Raw genomic sequence first — 18,027 nt, 5'->3', positions numbered from 1 at the left:
CCAAGTGGGAACTGACTCCACATCCCTGGCATGCTAATGCCACATTCACTGAGCAACAGGATCGCCGAAATATAGTGAAATAAGAATATTGTCAAGTATGATCCTGAATGAACAAAACACGTCAGGAAAATTGATTTTATTATATTTATTAAATAAAAAAACAAATCACGAATAATCAATGCCTACGTTGTACAAAACAGAATTTGAATGATCACTGCTGTTTTCTCTTTTGCAATGGAATAATGTACCGGAAAAGAAACACCACTTTACTAACAATGTAAGAGGGTAAATGTGAGCAATGACGCACAAATGAAGGTCGATATTTAACAGCACGAGGACAGGAAAGGTTTTCACAATAAAACTTTGAACCATTCAAGGTCTCAACCACAAACGGCTTTGTAACTGGAGCCAGCCTACCCAGTCCAACTCCTCCCTCCCACAAGGCATACAATCAGCAAGATGATGTAAAATTAATTGAGCATTATTCAGCTGACCTTCTTTCAAATGGCATTCAGGACAGTCAACCAAAGGGCTGACAGTCTGGTCAGTGAGATGAAGATACTGCAAAATGTTGCAGACGTGAAAATGACTCCCTAAAGACCGACTGCTCTGCACATCTCAGTAAACACTCTGCAGCTTTCCACGGTGTAAAACAATCCCCTAGTGATTAATACTCTTATAAACGAGGCACTGTTTATCCAATTGTGCGTTGAGATACTAGGTTGAAGGAGTTCAATGGAATCCAGACAGCAGTCCTTTCTCCATCACCACATGAATACAGAGTATTGAATCAGTATCATTATCACTTCAGAGAGAAAGTCACAGAAAATGCTCGTGCTCTGCAAGAAAATTGCTTTAATTATCTCAAATGAAAGGTTCTGGTTTTATCCCACTCAAAATATTAGCAGGGTAAAACCATGACAGCTATAAAAAAACGACGAGAATTAACAAAACATTACAACAGAAGTAAATGACAGTGACACATTCCTGGCTAGGCTTCTTTTCTCCTTCAACCCCTCCTCTCTTTGTAGTAATAAGAGCATATTTAATAAGTGTACTATATTAGTTTCTGTAAAGTCTTATCTTCATATACCATACTTTACTATCCCATAGAAATATCAAAATGCCTTCACCAGCATTTGCACTATTCTTTCTGTTGAGCATTTTACATGAAGAACTATATGAGTATTGTGTGCATGTTGATGGTTCATTGGACAGAGCCGGTAGGGTAACAGGGCGGAGGTGTAAACAGGGTTCTGGTGTAGTGTCAGGGCTTGCTGGGCTCCCATCCACAGCTATTGAGCAGACTGGGTGTATGGGTGGGCTGGGGGAGGAGTGGGACGGAGAAGAGCCGAGGCGGGCGAGGCTGGCTCTTCCAGGAACCAGGAGAGAGAGGGAGTAGGCAGAATCGTGAGAAGTAGCGGGGTTCATCAACCATTTTGCAGCTCCAACAAACTCATGGCCAGTCAATCTGGGCAGGATTTGGTGGAGGGGGGGCGGGTTCTTGGAGGATCGTTTGTCCCTCGGCCACCCCCGGCACCACTCTGCCTATTAGTCTGTACAGCACTTCAGAAGGGTTGGCTTAGAAACCCATGCCACCCATGCCGCCCATACCGCCCATTCCTCCCATGCCACCCATGCCGCCTCCTGGCATCTCCTTCTCTTCCTTGGGTATCTCCGTGACTACCGCCTCAGCAGTGGACAGCAGGGAGGCTACTCCTGCAGCGTCCAGCAGTGCCGTCCTCACCACCTGTAGAGGGAGACAGAATGAGTAAGACTAACTTCACAGCATTTCTCACATAAACCACAGAGGGGCAGCAGAGTTTTAGATTAGGTAATGGGAAAGAGCACATGAAAGCATATACTTTGTATCAGTCACCCCAACAGTTGTGAGCATAGCAAGGCCACAATCAAGTTTGCTTGCGTGGCCAAGAGTAAGTAATATTACTGTATTCCTGTATATATGTTCCTCACTAATCTATGTCTGATTTTGCCAGCCTAGCCTATTTACCTTCATACCCCAACCAAATTGTGATGTAGGCTATAATCATGAAATAAAAGTATTATTGGGGAAACTGTCGGTCAGTCTGATTTTTTTTTTTGCTCTCTGTACAAAAACAATAGAGATGTTAAAAGTCATGTGCATTACAGGATCGTGATCATGTACGTTCAATGATAAGAGTAACTTGTTGAACCTTGAATTCACTTTCAACGGCACCACAGCATCAGTGAAAGGCGACAAGGTACAATTTTCTATTAGCACACCAGACAAAATCATACCATTTATTTGATATGACCTTTGGGTTTGGGTGCATCAGTCTTTATTTTTAGCTCCACTGTGCAGCTAGAGACTGCACAGTGAACTGCACTTTAATTAGGGCCTACCAGTTGATAGGCAACAATAAGTTTGTCGATAAGTTTGTCATTTTCAAAAATCTAAGTTTGTGACCAGTCATCTCATCACTCATATTTGACCGGTTGCTGTTGTCTTCACTGTATGTCCAAAATGTCAGTGCATTGTACCTTGGTGGGGTCAATGATGCCCTTCTCCACCATGTTGACGTACTCCCCCAGCAGAGCGTCGTAGCCCAGCTCAGCTCCTCCCTGCAGGATCTTCTCCACTACAAGCGAGCCCTCCACACCGGCATTCTTAGCGATGGTCATGGCTGGGATACGGAGCGCCCGCCTGATGATGTCCACACCTGATGGCAACAAGGAAGGAGGAAGAGACGAGAGGAAATCAGATTCATGTTCATTCTATTCAAAAAGTATCTGCATGAGAGATAAACCAGTAGGTTTTCAGCGTGTTTCTGCGCCTTTATGCGTGCGTTTTGTGTTCTACTCACCGATCTTCTGGTCAGAGTTGACAGGCTTGATGGTGTCGAGGGCGGGGATGCAGCGCAGCAGGGCACAGCCTCCGCCGGGCACGATGCCCTCCTCTACGGCCGCCCGCGTGGCATTCAGAGCGTCGGTCACACGGTCCTTCTTCTCGTTCACCTCCACATCACTTGTTCCTCCAATCTAAAATAGATTGCAGGTGTCATTATGGTTGACCATGAACGAGCACCATCTTCAAAACAATTCCCCCCCATGTCTGCGGCAGTTAAGGAGGACACAGGTGAAATGACATTGAGCATATGGCCATCTCTTTAAGACCAGCCCTTCCATCTCTCTTCCCTAAGGTCGTGTTCTCACCTTGAGAACAGCAACTCCGTCAGACAGCTTGGCCAGCCTCTCGTTGAGTTTCTCCTTCTCGTAGTCGCTGGTGGTGCTCTCCAGCTGCTCAATGATCTCCGCTGTACGCTTCTCAATGGCGGTTGAGCTGCCACCTCCCTTCAGCAGCATGGTGTCGTCCTTGGTCACCTGCACCTCGCCGACCTTGCCGAAGTCGTGAGCCTGGATGTCTTCCAGGGCCACGCCCAGAGTCTCGTCTCCAAACACCTGGCAGGAAGCAAGAACATTTTATCTGCACGTCCTCTGTTGCATTAAATCAAATCACCAGCACTGACATAATGGACCTCCAAGTTTAATTCCTTTAACATAGTGATTCTGAGACTGTGATTCTGTACTTACAGTGCCTCCAGTGGCGATGGCCATATCCGTCAGCTGGTTCTTCCTGTTGTCTCCAAAGCCTGGGGCCTTGACTGCCACCACCTGGAGCCCAACCTTCAGCCTAAAATAACAAGACATTCACTATGTCTTAACCCAGCACATCTAACAACATAGACTTTATATGAGTAATACAAAGACCAATGATTTCATAACCCCAAAAAGCTTAAGGGCTTTTTGGACAGCACATCATCTAAAGCTTACCCAACAGGTTATTTTTTATTGTTTCTTCAAAAACCAAAAATTCACTACTTCTAAGTTTTCATTTAAATCTGTTCTCCTATGTAATGAAGTCCGCCATTTGGCTGATTATTTCAAGCCGTACTAGAGAGGCTCGGAAAAAAAAACTTCACATAGTTTAAGGAAAGGCTATTAACACGCACTAACTGTTTAAGTGGTACCGAGAAGCAGAAATGAATGAGACGAATGTACCTGTTGAGAACCAGAGTACTGAGGGCCTCTCCGTCCACATCCTCAGCCACAATGACCAGGGGTTTGCGGTGCTGGTTGGCAATCTCCAGGGCTGGAACAATGCTCTGGACACTGGAGATCTTCTTCTCACTCAGCAGCAGGTAGGCATCCTGGAACTCGCACTTCTGGCCTGGTGGAACAAAGACATGAAGTAGGTTAAACATGGTAGTAGACGCCATAATTTTGTGTTTCAGGCAACTGAGATGAGGGCAGAAAGGGGGCGGTTACAGTGTAGAATGGACTAGTTCAGCTTGATATATAGTAAGGCATAATGTAATGTGTACAATAGAGGCTAGACAAGTGGTCAACATGAGCACCCTTACCTTTGGCTGTGTTGATGAAGTAGGGGGAGATGTAACCACGGTCAAACTTCAGACCCTCAATGATCTCCAGCTCATCGTGCAGAGTCTTCCCATCCTGAGACGTAAAGCATGATTACATCAATTCACATAATAGACAAGGACACCAATTCTGTTTACTGGTTTTACTCAATTTGATGTAATTAAATGATCAGTAGAGCAGTGAAGAAGTCTTACTTATAACTGCAGGTGAAATGCTGAAACATACCTTGACAGTGATGACTCCCTTGCGGCCGACTTTCTTCATGGCATTGGATATGATGTTGCCAATCTCTACATCTCCGTTGGCTGAGATTGTAGCAACCTGAAAGAGAGGGAGGAAATTAATACATTACTTCCAGTGTTGATTGTGATTAAATAAGTCACAGATTCATAACGGTACATTATGTAACTACTAAGTTCTAACAGTTTGGTAGTTAGTCATTTGCCAGAGCATTAGTGATGTTTACCTGTGCAATCTCCTCGGGGGTTGTGACTGGTTTGGAGAGCCTCTTGAGCTCATTGATGACGGTTTCTACAGCCACCATGACGCCGCGGCGGATCTCCACGGGGTTGGCGCCTTTGCTGATGGTGTCAAAGCCCTCCTTGGCGATGGCACGTGCCAAGACTGTGGCAGTGGTAGTGCCGTCACCAGCCTCCTCGTTGGTGTTGTTGGCCACATCCTGCACCAGCTTGGCACCGATGTTCTTGTACTTGTCCTTCAGGTCAATGCTCTTGGCCACCGTCACGCCATCCTTGGTGACCTTTGGGCTGCCCCAGCTCTGCTCAATGATGACTGTGCGACCCTGGAACAGAAGCAGAAGGGGTGGGAGGAGGAGAGAAACAGTTTAGTGTGAGGAAAATGGAAGTAACAAGGAAAATCAAGAAAATGACAACTGGGTCCAAATTACATCTTAACATTAATTAACCCTGCATTAGTAACTTAGTAATTACCCAACCAGTGGATTCAATAACAGACAGAATAACCTCATGCATTACCTTTGGGCCCATGGTGACAGCCACAGCATCAGCCAGCAGATCAACTCCCTGCAGCATGAGGGCACGAGCATCAGCTCCGAACTTCACATCCTTAGCGTAGGCTCGTGTGAGGTGAGGGGCCAGCGCCCGGCACACTGGCCTCACCTGCCTCATGACGGTTGGTAGACGAAACATTTCTATGGGGAGAAAAGAGACAGAGGGAAATTTATCAGACCACATCCTCGTTAATGGTCACAGTGATGAACCGTCAAATCGTCAAATCAAATCTGCATACATTATTATTATCCAGATCTTTAGAGGGGATGGGTAATTATGTCACAAGAATTGTATATATATTGAAAATAAAAGTAAATATAAATTATATTTGCCAATGTGCACTCTATCATTCTTCTCAAGATACATTCATCCCCTCCCCCTGGTGTCACAGGAGGACAAACTTAGCTTGTGACAACGGTTAACTTTGCCCCTAGTGGTCACAAATGGCAGTTACTGCAACAGCCTCAAGCACAGTGAATGAATGAACCTCCCCCCTTTTAAAATGGTGAAACATTCCTGCAATCTCCAAGTCCAAGACACCATCTAGAAATACTGTATATCCAATCATAACCATACAAAACCAGTCACAGCTAAACTCTTTTCCAGAGTTTGCAGATGGTGAGCAAATGTGTCAGAGGATGGATACATTTTAATTCCCAACACCAAACTAAGTTTCATGTCTCATACTTGAGTTACATGGTTTGAAATGTTACATATGTATGATTTGGCTGACCACACCCACAGCCCCCAAATTACAGTCAATCGTATGAGGGGGGTTTTATGATATAAATTCTCTATATGGCCAGGTCCCAAGGCCCTGAAGACAAAATGACAACCTGCGCCCTGTCTGCTTGCAGAATTGCCATAATTCTGTACTTAGCTAGCACCGGGCTTAGGTGTAATTCGTAATTCAATAATCACGAATCAAGAAGTACTGTTGTCTCGATCATTATTGGATTATGAAATGGATCCCCAGATTGGTTCCTGGTTACCCCACGTGTGCTCTTCAGGTCGTGCGTCACAAGGTCAAATTGTAAAAGCATGTGCGGAACTGCCTCCCCATCCCTGCTCAATGTAACGAGTTACCATCCAAGTATCAGTTATTCTTGCATCGCGAAGACGGAAAATATTCGCATGTTGGACTGCAAATGATTAATATGTCTGTTCTCGATTGCCACTCAAGTTGCCGGTGCCGGACACCGGCACTACTGAAAATGATAGAGACAGACAGCGTCCAAGACCTTATGCAGAAAATGAGTTGAATTTCAGTCAGTCAGTCAGACACGAGACACGACCTCCCTAACTCGCTGTCTTTATAAAAATGCAGTGTTAATCTAATATGGAATAGATAACTACTGAGCTAGCTGGCTAACTAGTTAACGTCTATAGTAAGATTTTTTGGATGTGTGCCCTTGCCGTTGAGGAATGAGAAAATTAGCCTGCTAGCTAGGAGTAAGTAAAGCTATCATGCCTGAAAAGTGTTGCGTTAAATGTTAGCACTTGGTTGGTACCAAAAGGCAAGCATTGGATGACAGTAAAAATGAGCCTGTAGATAGCTTTGAAGGCTTAATGAAATGTCAATACTTACTTGTGAGTTGAAAAGCTTGAAGGTAGTACAATCTTCACGTCTGAGAGACGGAATGATATAACGTATGGACGAAAGGACAGCGGTGTGGTGCAAATGAGCCTCTGAGATGGGACTGCACATGGCCTATCACATCCGGGTAGTTTACCGGTGCACCCCGGACTATGAGTAACGACAAACAAAGCTAATTAACTGGGTTTTATTAAGTTGTTCCGTGAAGCCAGCTTATGAGATGCGTATAATGATAATTATTTATGACATAAAGTTGCAATTGGTATCTACAACACACCTAATTTAATACATATATGCAGAATACACGTCAATGCTCGTTCCCGGGCACAGGGTTCCAGAATTTTCCGAAGCGCTATTGGAGGAAAAAAAATAGAGGTCAAAGTTGACATTGTGCAACATTGCTGCTAATTGCGATCACATGAAAACCAGAGAAAATTGCTAAATAAAATGTCCCACAATCGCCCCGTTAAACTCCCCTCGTCTTAATGTGTAAATTGTACTGATGTAAATTGGTATCGTGCTGTTTGCACTGGGTAAAATGTCTGGAATATTCCAGTAAAGAGTCAACTGTCAAGTTGAGGGCATTTAACGCGCATGCGCGAAACCTTTCTGGATATTTCCTCACGTGGAGAGATTCCCGTTTCCCAGTGTGTTACATCCACGCTCACGAATAACCCGGGGTTCAGCTCCACGTCGATTCAGAGACCTCTCCCACACACAGAAATGGTAAGACATTTATCCAGAATCGGGGACAGCTAGAATGAAAACTACAGTGCTCTATAAAATAGACACCGGATCATCTAATTAACTTATTAAGCTTCATATGGCTAGCCAGCTCGTTAGCAGCAGCTAATGTTATGTAGTCTGCCGTTAACATTGGTTCATTGGCAAGGTCAAACAGTAAAAGAATGAAACGAGAAATGGAGACTTGCTAACGTTTTAATTCAGGCAATTATATATTATACGATACATTGCAGGGACCTGTAACGTTAGTGAAGACGCCAATTCCACCCGCATTCTCTCGGTAGCAAAGTTGCAGCTGTTGGGACTCATTTAGCTAACAGATTTTTGTGCTTTCTCACTGACTAGCAGCTCCAGCAGGGGTTAGCTAAGCAAACATCTGGCAACTGGGATCAGACTGATGTGTTGAGAACATTACAGTTGATCTTTGCATTCATCGCTGTAGCAGAGTCACATGTGAGTGAAGAATGAATGAAGTGATGGTGGCAAACTAGTAGTCCCACACGCTGGGCTAATATGGGCTAGTTACTGTTATCTTCATTCTCTTTGAGACCACATTGTAATTTCAATGATTATCTGTTGGTCAGATTGCTATTCCTTATTACATTGTGCATGCCCTTGCGCACTGAAAAATTACATGCAGCCACTTCCGGCTTCCGCTACGTTGCTCTGACCTCATGATCCAGCCTGCGTCAGAGCAACATTTGGCAGCACTTCTTTTACATGAAAGCATTAACTACCTTAGAATATTTGACTCATGCTAGGATTCAGTTTCCCTTTTTTTTTTTTTTTTTTTTTTTTTTTTTTTTAACCTTAATTTAGTAGTTAGTAGCTTTAATAATCCCAGTGGAGGAATTGGACTGTTGAAGCAGCGAGTAGTAACAGGATATAAAAAAGAAGAATAGGATACACATAGGTGAAATGAACTGACAATCCAACACTCAGACATATTAACTTAGTAAGTTCTTGTATTTTGATGTCTTAACAGCAAGATCAAGAAAAAATATTTTAATAAGGTTTCTTGCCAGAAACTTGATTAGTCTCAAAAGTTAATGCATTGGTTCTAGGCTTTTTAAGAATTAATTCAACCAATATTTTTCCCTGGTACTACGATGAGGACTTTGTGAAGCCCCAGACAAACAAGCCTTGAATGTTATCTCCTTGATGTTGAAAACCTTGAGGAATTTGGACATTTGACCACCTGTGAAGGTTATCTACATACCATAGTGTTTGTATATGTGAACAAACTACACAAGTCAGTTGGAATGCACATTGTGGCTGATTCCAGAAATTTCCAAGATGCTCCTGACATTATCATCTTAGTAGTTTATCAGTAAGCCGGCAATCTTTGTCCCTCCCTGCGGGTAAACATTCACATGGAATTAGACCAGTAACCCTAACCTCAACCCCACCTCCTCTCCCCATCTACTGCCTGTGGCCAGTCACCAAACTGAAGCTGGAACCCCTCCTCCTCCTGCCCACCCTCCTCCTCCTACTTCCACCTCTTTCTCTGGCAACCTTCAGCCAAGGTCAAGTGTGCATCTGCTGGTATCAGACTGTTGGCAGCTGGTGTTCTAATCTTACAAATCCCCTGTCCTCCCTCATTCTTGTATCTTTTTTCTGCTGCTAGAGACTTGAAACATTGCTTGAAAGATGTGACTTAATGAAGGAATGTTGAAATCACTTTTTTTTTTAAATATTACAATAATTGACTGTACAAAGGCTGTCTCTGTTAAGTAGCCACTCATTGATTGTGTAGACGCTGTCTTCACTTAAGCTATCTGTTAGCCGAGGCCTTCCTCTCTCTCTCTCTCTCTCTCTCTCGCTCTCTCCCGCTCTCTCCCAGCAGAGCAGCCACAACTCTTGGTTAATCATTCCTGTATTTTAACCGTAAGATGTTTGTACATAGTGACTGATTAACCAAACCCTGAGCTTGTCTTGTGTGGCACATGTGCTTTAATAATATAGATGGATGTGAAAGTGTTTTTTATCAGCTTTGCAGTCATACTGCATCAAGTCATATTGAGATTCCTGGGTGTTGGCGAGTGCTTGCAGATGTTGCAAAACCCATTTTACAGTCAATGGAGGCCCCACTTTGGCTTTTGTGTTACACAAGGCCCTTCTTGTCTTACACAGTTGATTCAGGACAGCCCTCTAGTGGTCATATTGGGTTGTTACAGCAAATCGCAAAGCTTGAATCAATGCTGGCATCATTTTTTGAGAAATATTGTTTGATAGTGTATCTTAACCTTATTTCCTCTCTCTGTCGTCACTTCCAGGCCTTTAGAAGATTCCTCCCCATGTTTGACCGGGTGCTGGTGGAGCGCTTGACAGCAGAGAAGGTGACGAAGGGGGGCATCATGCTGCCGGAGAAGTCCCAGGGCAAGGTGCTACAGGCCACAGTGGTGGCAGTAGGACCCGGCTCTGTCAACCAACAGGTAATGCCTAATTCTCGGCCTGTTACTAGAGCATGTTTGGCAAAAAAACACATAAGACAGCTGAAATTATTGTTCACTTTAAAATATTAGAAATTTGTCTGCTCTGCATGATACAACTGAGTATTTCTATTAAGTCTGTTTTAGAATGTGCTGGCCAACACTGCTGCATTTTGGTTCTGAAAAGTGTAATTGACTCTTTGCCTGATGGGTTTTTTCTCCAGAACGGGAACTTGCTGCCAATGAGTGTGAAGGTTGGAGAGAAGGTCCTCCTACCAGAGTATGGTGGAACTAAAGTCATGCTGGATGACAAGGTACAATATCATTGACTGTTAACTGTATCTTGTAACAATTTTTTTCATTACTAAACTAGGAATGTTGATGCATTCTTGGTTTAATTACCTCTCTCTTATTCTGTCCTCCAGGACTACTTCCTGTTCCGCGATGCAGATATCCTGGGCAAATATGTAGATTAAGTAATTTTGCTGTAGAACATGTAAAGTCCCTATCCATCCCTGAAGAGAAGAAATAAGGTTGCCTCAGTCATGTCTTTGTTTTCTTTTTTCTATGTCATTCAATTGTAAATAATTCTAATCATGTTTTGTTACAATAATAAAAGTGAACGGTCGGATGTTGCCTGTTGCCTCATAATTTCATACTGCTCCTGAAAATGATCAGCCAGTGACTTTCAATACTGTATATAATATGTAGGTAATGTTAAGATGATTGCCATGCCATAGCTTCCTCAAACTGAAATGGAAATGACTTGCATAGTTGCATCTAGGGGTGTAGTGGAGGATAAACCTGAACTCAGTTCAATCATTTTTTGGTTTTAGGAATGGAGTTTATCCACATATTTAGGCTGACATAAATCTGAGGTAAGTTTATAGTATACATCTTAGTAAGTAGTATCAAACTAAGAATGTGAGAATAGGGTCTTATAAGGAAAAACATTTCTTTATGAAAATGTACTATTGGTGTATCATTGTTTGCTTCATGATCATGACTGCAGTAATAGATTATCCACTTTTTTTTAAGTCAAAACGATATCACTGATGATATGTATTGTTTGCAGTCTGTACTTTATGAAAATATGTTTACATTGGTGGTTGTTTAGATAATAATAATCACGACTGGAGCTCATATTTTACGAGCTTTTTAGTTTCCACTACATCACTGGTTACATCTCAGTGTGGTGCAGTGGTGTTTGGGATAAACTGTGCTTGATAAAGAAAACAAAATAAAATGTGGCGTGCGCGTGCGCGTGCGCGCGCGCGACTGTGTTTCCGAGCGTGCCGATCATATCCGAGTCTGCTGCTCCGCTGGTACAACAGAGAGCCTCAGAAGCATCCGGGTATTCTGTCGAGATGGTCATGGCGGAGGGTACTGCAGTTCTCAGGAGGAATCGGCCTGGAACCAAGGCAAAGGTACGTTTTCACACATCAAAAACATTAGAAAAATAGTGTGAATAAGTCTCACGAATATATGATGTTTAATTGAACTCATGGGCTCGACTTTTCTCGACAACTGGGTCACAGACTACAGATAGGAAGGGCCTGGCCTGGAAATGGCCAGCTGACTGAGGCTCCGTCTATGTCCCGGAGTAAACAAGTCGCTTGACTTGTGTGTCGCTCCAGCTTACATTTCGGAGATATTTATGATAAACAATGTCACCGAAATAGCTGTTCTAGCTAATAAAGTTAATGTACAATACTCAAAACAAACAGCAACGGTCAAACTGTGTTGCCACCTAATGGTCTCTGGGTGTCTCAATAACAGGAATCGGTCTCATCCCAGCTAACATGCTAGCGCTAGCTCTGTAGGTGTTTGTTATGTAGCAAGAAAAACTAACGTTTGCTAACTTTGGCTTTAGCGTTACTTGTTCAGCAAATGTCACTCGCTAGCTGCGTATTACTCTGAACTGTTTGCGAAACATTTGCTTGCTACCAAACGTAAGCTAACTGTATTATTTTACTCCAGTCATATTTTTTCCGGTATCATAACGTGATGACAGTGACATTCAGCTAAGGTTAGCTTGCCTCACTAATGTGGGTTAACGTCAGCTGATAGTTAGCATTAGCCATGCTACTGCGCCAGCTTTGTCGACTAATGAGTGTGGACTGAATTTGCCCTTCCTCCATGCGTAGGATTTCTACAACTGGCCGGATGAATCCTTTGAGGAGATGGACAGCACCCTGGCTGTCCAACAGGTGTGTTGTCATGTTATATGTGTGTGTGTGTGAGACAGAGATTAACAGAGAGTGGGTGTTAGTGTGAGTCAGTCCATGTTCCCCACCCTTCTAGTCTTTTTAACCCGGGAGAAGTGGCATGGTGGTAGATTCTTGTCAGGTAGGGTCAAATTTGAGCTACCTTTCGCCTGAGTGTATGTTGTATAATATAGCAATGGTCCATTTTGGATTTGGCCATTGCTAGGGCCCTCAACTGACTAGGATCCTCAACTGAATTGCCTAACAAAGACCCTAATTTTAGAATTATTACAATAAAAAGATGCAGTGTGGCCTTGCAGCAGATCAGGGCTATATCAAGGTTGATGGAAATTATGTTGCTATGTTGCTGTGACTGATATAGGGTTTCTACTGTTGTGTCTGTGGCGTCTGTGTTACAGTACATTCAGCAGAACATTCGGTCAGACTGCTCCAACATCGACAAGATCCTGGAGCCTCCAGAGGGCCAGGACGAGGGGGTGTGGAAGTACGAGCACCTCAGGTATGTAGAAGACCAGCATGACCATCTGATAGCTTAAATACAAGTCTTGGATGCATCAGACTGGATCACACACTCATGTTCTCTTTCCTTTTCTTTTTTTTTTCTGTGCTCTATCTGGTTGTCTCTGTGTCTCCATTGTAGGCAATTCTGCCTGGAGCTCAATGGACTAGCAGTCAAACTGCAGGTAAGTGTGCTCCACCCTCCAAACATTCAGGTCAAGTTTATTGTAAATGTTACATTCTTCTGATTTGAGGACACTCGTCAGGTCCTGCTGTCTCAATCCTTAATGAGTACTAAGTGTAAGGATCTGGGTGACATCTTAAAACAGCTTAAAGGATAAAGGAGATTGGCTGTTGGTCAACTTATCTGTTTATCAAGAGAACATGGACACCAAAATAATCCATACGTTCCCGGTAGATCAGAATTTTGCACTGACATTCAACAATCATATAGGGAGAAATCCATCATAGAAGAGGTAGAGATACCAGTTTCTCCACCAATAGTAGCCTCAGTAGACCAGAATGCAATGCAGCTTCAAGACGTGTTGCGTTTTGAGTAAGGGGCGTGACTTTTTCTTGACTGGACAAGCTCTCGCTCTCTTGCAATTACTATGCTATCACTGTTGCTCTCCCCTACACTTATAACCCACAGCTGGATGCAACAAGTTCATGCCCGTTCTCTGGGAGCTGCTGAAAGGCATTCTGGGAAATGTAGGAAATCGCTAACTGAAGTAGAAGTAGACGAGACAGGTCGAGGGAAAGTTGGTCCACCAAAAAAATAAATCTTTAGTCCACTTCATCACAAAATAACTCCTGGAATGCAATGAGCATCACAGATTTGTGATATATATAACAGTGTATGAGTGAATTTTTAAGGGTGAATTTTTCCTTTGAGGAAGATGTCTTTAAAGGTATGTCCAGTTTGATTAGTCTCAAGATAATGTCCACTGTGGTGACCCTTGCTCTTCCTCCTTCCAGAGTGAGTGCCACCCAGACACCTGCACCCAGATGACAGCCACAGAGCAGTGGATCTTTCTATGTGCTGCCCACAAGACGCCCAAAGAGGTGAGTCCAGACTGTCCTTCTCCTCAGCTGCTGGCTAAAGGGGATTCCTGTGTTAACGGCATCATGTTCTCAGGGTTGTAGTTCACTCCTTTGCTGCAAGGGTCATATATTTTTGAGATTGTAAAGGATATTGCCCATCACTTCTGTACAGGCTACTATCATAAACATAAATGTCACCCTTCCCTTGAGCGTGGTGTATTTGGATTTGGCTTCATGTGAGGCAAAACAGAAATGTTGCTGTTACTTGTACAGTAAGCATTGTGTTTTTTTGCTGCTGTGTCCACAGTGCCCTGCCATTGACTACACCAGGCACACGCTGGACGGAGCTGCCTGCCTTCTCAACAGCAACAAATACTTCCCCAGCAGGTTAGTCACCATGGCCACAATGGGAATATGAAATTAAATGGAGTTGCTATGAAGAAGACCAATATGATACAACACAAATGATGGCACAGTACTGTTGCTTCATATTCACTGTGAATAATTTGACACAACAGTAACTAACAGTTTGTGATTTTCTCCCCAGGGTTAGCATCAAGGAGTCGTCTGTGGCCAAGCTGGGCTCTGTGTGCCGTCGTATCTATAGGATATTCTCTCACGCCTACTTCCATCACCGCCAGATATTTGACAAGTATGAGGTGAGTTTGCTTGGAAAAGGGCAGGGTGCCTGCAAAGAGCTAAAATAAAGTCCCAAGACAGTCCTTATAAATCCAAGGGGAAAATTAAGCCTTAAAGTGCTCTTTTATTCCCCTCTGTGTGCCGTTGTTGAATGGACAGCTTTCTTGAGATCAATTTGTTATTCCCTAAAATCCAACCTTAATCACAAGGGTACAAGAGCTTGTGACCAACTGTGCTAGCTATTGAATAATAGTCCCACATAGACTGCCGATGGCAGTAATGGCTTGTAAATTGGATCATTAGATTAGAAATTACCTCACTGAGGCAATTTGGTTTGCAGTTTAAAAACACAGTTACAGCAGACAACAGTCAACATTCAACGCACAATTATATCACATGGGAGAAGTGGATTCACCTATTAAAATATAATACAGCTTCAGAGTGTCAGTGCTTTATCATCGACCCTCAGGTGACATGCACATATTAAGATAAAGTACTAGAAAGTGCATCCAATATAACATGTACATATCCCAAAGAAGTGCACACCATATAATGCAATCTTTGTCAGTTTTCCCATGTCTGGCTTATATTTATTATGCCTGCCTCAATGAGCATGAATTGCTTTCTAGAGTGGATGCATTGAGCCCTGTTCACTTAAAAATGAATAAAGAAGAGCAGGGCCAGAGAATGACGTAGGATCAGGATGCAGCATTTGTCATTGTTTTTTTTTTTCTTTCTTTCTTGTGTGTGTGTGTGCGTGCAGAATGAAACGTTCCTGTGTCACCGGTTCACGCGCTTTGTAATGAAATACAACCTGATGTCCAAGGACAACCTGATCGTGCCCATTCTGGAGGAGGAAGTCCAGAACACCTCATCAGCTGGGGAGAGCGAGGCCTAAGATATAGCTGCTGCCATAAGGGACACACACGACACGTGCACACACACACACACACATTCACATATATACATGAAATTTTACACACAATACAGAGGAGACACATTCACTCTACCGGCATTCAGACACCTGCATATACAGCACACACACACACTCACACACAGACTCACACTACAGTGTATTATGGCTCCTGTCCAGCAACACTGTCTGTGTCCCTCCTCCCTAGTCACCTGTGTCTATCTCTAAGGACGTAAGGTTATAGGTTATTGGGTGCAGAGTTGGGCCATGCCTGCAAAGGATGAGATGGCATTTCCACCATCCTATTTACACCCTTTCTGTCCGCTCAGATTCACACTAGTGTCTACGCCACAGGGCTGACGCAGTTGTCTCTGGATACAGCCATGCTCTCACACTACTCTTGTAGGGAACTTTTGCTTTAATCTTTTGAGCAGCTGGATTTGCAAAACCTATGTAATCATGGTGATCTGTGTTGTTGACAAAGGCACACACTGACAGCCGCCCCCTTGTATATAACCCCACTCCCCTGTCTCTTAATTCACTATCATGTTTTCTGATGGTGCTTCACTTTTTTTTGTTTCTGTCTTCCCTGTTGCTTCTGTTTTCTATTTGCTTGTGTTGCTTACCAGCCCGTTTGGGGGTATCCAATGGAATGGATCACTAAATTAGCCTGCTGACTTCTAAATGCTATAAAAACACATAATGTAGATGTGGCTTGTGTAGTAGTGAACAAAGAAACTTCAAATCTAGCTTTGTAAGTGTACTAGCAGTCAGTTACGCTATTTCTCTTTCTATATGGCCTCTGAAATGTTATTTCAGAATATCTAGGAAGGTTTGTTGGCTAACTCTCTGATCCTGCTTTGTGACATGCCCCCATTTTATTACTGTGTAAAATGTGTCTGGTATTCCCTTTTCCTTCTCGTAATAGTAACTGATGTAACATGACCTGATTGGCAAAAACGACGCTGCTGAAAGCTAGTTTTTACTGGTTCAAGCATTTCAGATGAGCAAATACTGCAAGGAAGAGTGGAATGTAGGCTACATTTTCACTTATTGGAGCACAACCTCCCTTCTCTTTTACCCTCCCCCTCATTAAGTTATTTTGTGGGAGGAGTCTTGTCTATCCGACCCACTTTTTATTTTTTTAAATGGACTAAAAATTTTGTTACTGTCGACATTTTCATGATGTCTGTTAATAAAAAAGAACTGTTACCCAACTGGTTGTGTTGGCATTTTTCATATTAAGGAACACTAAATTTCAGTTCTTGAAATATAGGTGTGAAACTAGCAGTGCCACTCATGTAAAGATGGATTGGGATTGGAATGACTCATAATTATTAATGTATGAGTATGAGAAGACCAAAGGACAACTCATGAACAAGGGAAATAACTATTTTAATACAATAAACACCAAGGATAAAAGAAGCAAAATGTACAACTCTCCAAAAAAGAAAGGCTGGAATATTAATACTGACATTTATTGATCCCTGATGGGGATTCTGAGGAGCCAAAAACATCCATTTAAAAAGATCTACGAATCATACCTGGGTGGAGAATACATCATTGGAATAACTGAACTGTACTTGTGGTGCACTTGTTTTTTTTGTTGTTTTTTTTCCCAAAAAGGTAAAACACTAAAAGCAATCCAATTTAAGAGCAACACAAGTAGTTGAAACCCGGGTCTGTCATTACTAATACTATGTTAACATCTAGGATATATACAGCAGCATGGTGTCCCCTTAAAAAAAAGCCATTGTTTCCCTTTCTTGCATTACAAAATAGTTATTTAGTCATTTCTTCAACACAACAAGGGGTTTGTTTCTGAAGAACTGCATCTGTTACAGAGCGGAACAAAGGAGGTGGATTGCCAGTACCATTAAGCTGTGTAACAACAACCAGCTATTTGCAGTGTTGACTGGAGAAAATATGTGCATTCATACCATGACTGATGAAATAATACTTGCAAACGTGCATGAAAACCCATAAACATTTCCAGAATGATAACAAATTAGCACCGATCAGGTAACAAAACAATAGAGTGTGTGTGGTCCTTTGCTTGGGGTCAACTCAGTTGTATTCAGCCCATTGAGAAACTAATGCAAAAATGGTTTCCAACTGAAAATGAAAAGCATGCCTATTAAAAATGCATGTTAAATGAACTGAACCGACATTCAGCTGGCCCCAACCAATCCCCAGTTCACAACACTTGTCAAATTACTGAGCACCTTGCTGCGATCCCACATAACTGCATGTAAAATCCTCCAGACCCTCTGTCCTCACACAGATAAATCTGTAAAACTGAGTTATTCCAGGCAACCAGCACCTTCACTGAAGCCAGAGGGGCTAACGCTCGTGGTGCGGCTGCATATTGCACGGCCTGGCTATTCTCAGTACCAACACACACAGACAACTGCATGCCGTCTGCATGATAAATATTCACATCCTGCCTTGTGTTTATAGGCGAGGAGAGGAGCCGTGA

The 18,027-nt window shown here is 42.9% G+C and overlaps 3 protein-coding genes and 1 non-coding gene across 4 annotated transcripts; 2 read left to right on the top strand and 2 right to left on the bottom strand.

The window, feature by feature from the left end:
- Positions 1-110: 110 nt before the first annotated feature.
- Positions 111-7,148, bottom strand: hspd1 (heat shock 60 protein 1). Its single transcript, XM_071926363.2, has 11 exons — positions 7,042-7,148; positions 5,418-5,593; positions 4,889-5,224; positions 4,648-4,743; positions 4,404-4,497; positions 4,042-4,210; positions 3,574-3,673; positions 3,196-3,441; positions 2,847-3,021; positions 2,524-2,702; positions 111-1,750 (listed from the first exon to the last, which is right to left on the bottom strand). The coding sequence occupies exons 2-11, from the start codon at positions 5,589-5,591 to the stop codon at positions 1,583-1,585; spliced, it is 1,737 nt and encodes a 578-aa protein (XP_071782464.1). The 5' UTR covers positions 5,592-5,593; positions 7,042-7,148; the 3' UTR covers positions 111-1,582.
- Positions 2,185-2,316, bottom strand: LOC139932583 (small nucleolar RNA SNORA68). Its single transcript, XR_011785552.1, has one exon. It is a non-coding gene; the product is annotated as a small nucleolar RNA SNORA68 (small nucleolar RNA).
- A 482-nt stretch (positions 7,149-7,630) lies between the features above and the next one.
- On the top strand, positions 7,631-10,854 carry hspe1 (heat shock 10 protein 1). The gene is made up of 4 exons (XM_071926335.2): positions 7,631-7,776; positions 10,071-10,229; positions 10,451-10,540; positions 10,652-10,854. The coding sequence occupies exons 1-4, from the start codon at positions 7,645-7,647 to the stop codon at positions 10,700-10,702; spliced, it is 432 nt and encodes a 143-aa protein (XP_071782436.1). The 5' UTR covers positions 7,631-7,644; the 3' UTR covers positions 10,703-10,854.
- A 729-nt stretch (positions 10,855-11,583) lies between these two features.
- On the top strand, positions 11,584-16,765 carry mob4 (MOB family member 4, phocein). Its single transcript, XM_071926333.2, has 8 exons — positions 11,584-11,653; positions 12,374-12,436; positions 12,853-12,953; positions 13,095-13,137; positions 13,931-14,017; positions 14,304-14,383; positions 14,544-14,655; positions 15,399-16,765. Exons 1-8 carry the CDS (start codon positions 11,594-11,596, stop codon positions 15,531-15,533), a joined length of 681 nt encoding a protein of 226 aa, XP_071782434.1. The 5' UTR covers positions 11,584-11,593; the 3' UTR covers positions 15,534-16,765.
- Positions 16,766-18,027: the final 1,262 nt, after the last annotated feature.

The sequence above is a fragment of the Centroberyx gerrardi genome, chromosome 10 (assembly GCF_048128805.1).
Source record: "Centroberyx gerrardi isolate f3 chromosome 10, fCenGer3.hap1.cur.20231027, whole genome shotgun sequence".
Lineage (NCBI taxonomy): Eukaryota > Metazoa > Chordata > Actinopteri > Beryciformes > Berycidae > Centroberyx > Centroberyx gerrardi.
This window is presented reverse-complemented; position numbering and strand designations above follow the sequence as displayed.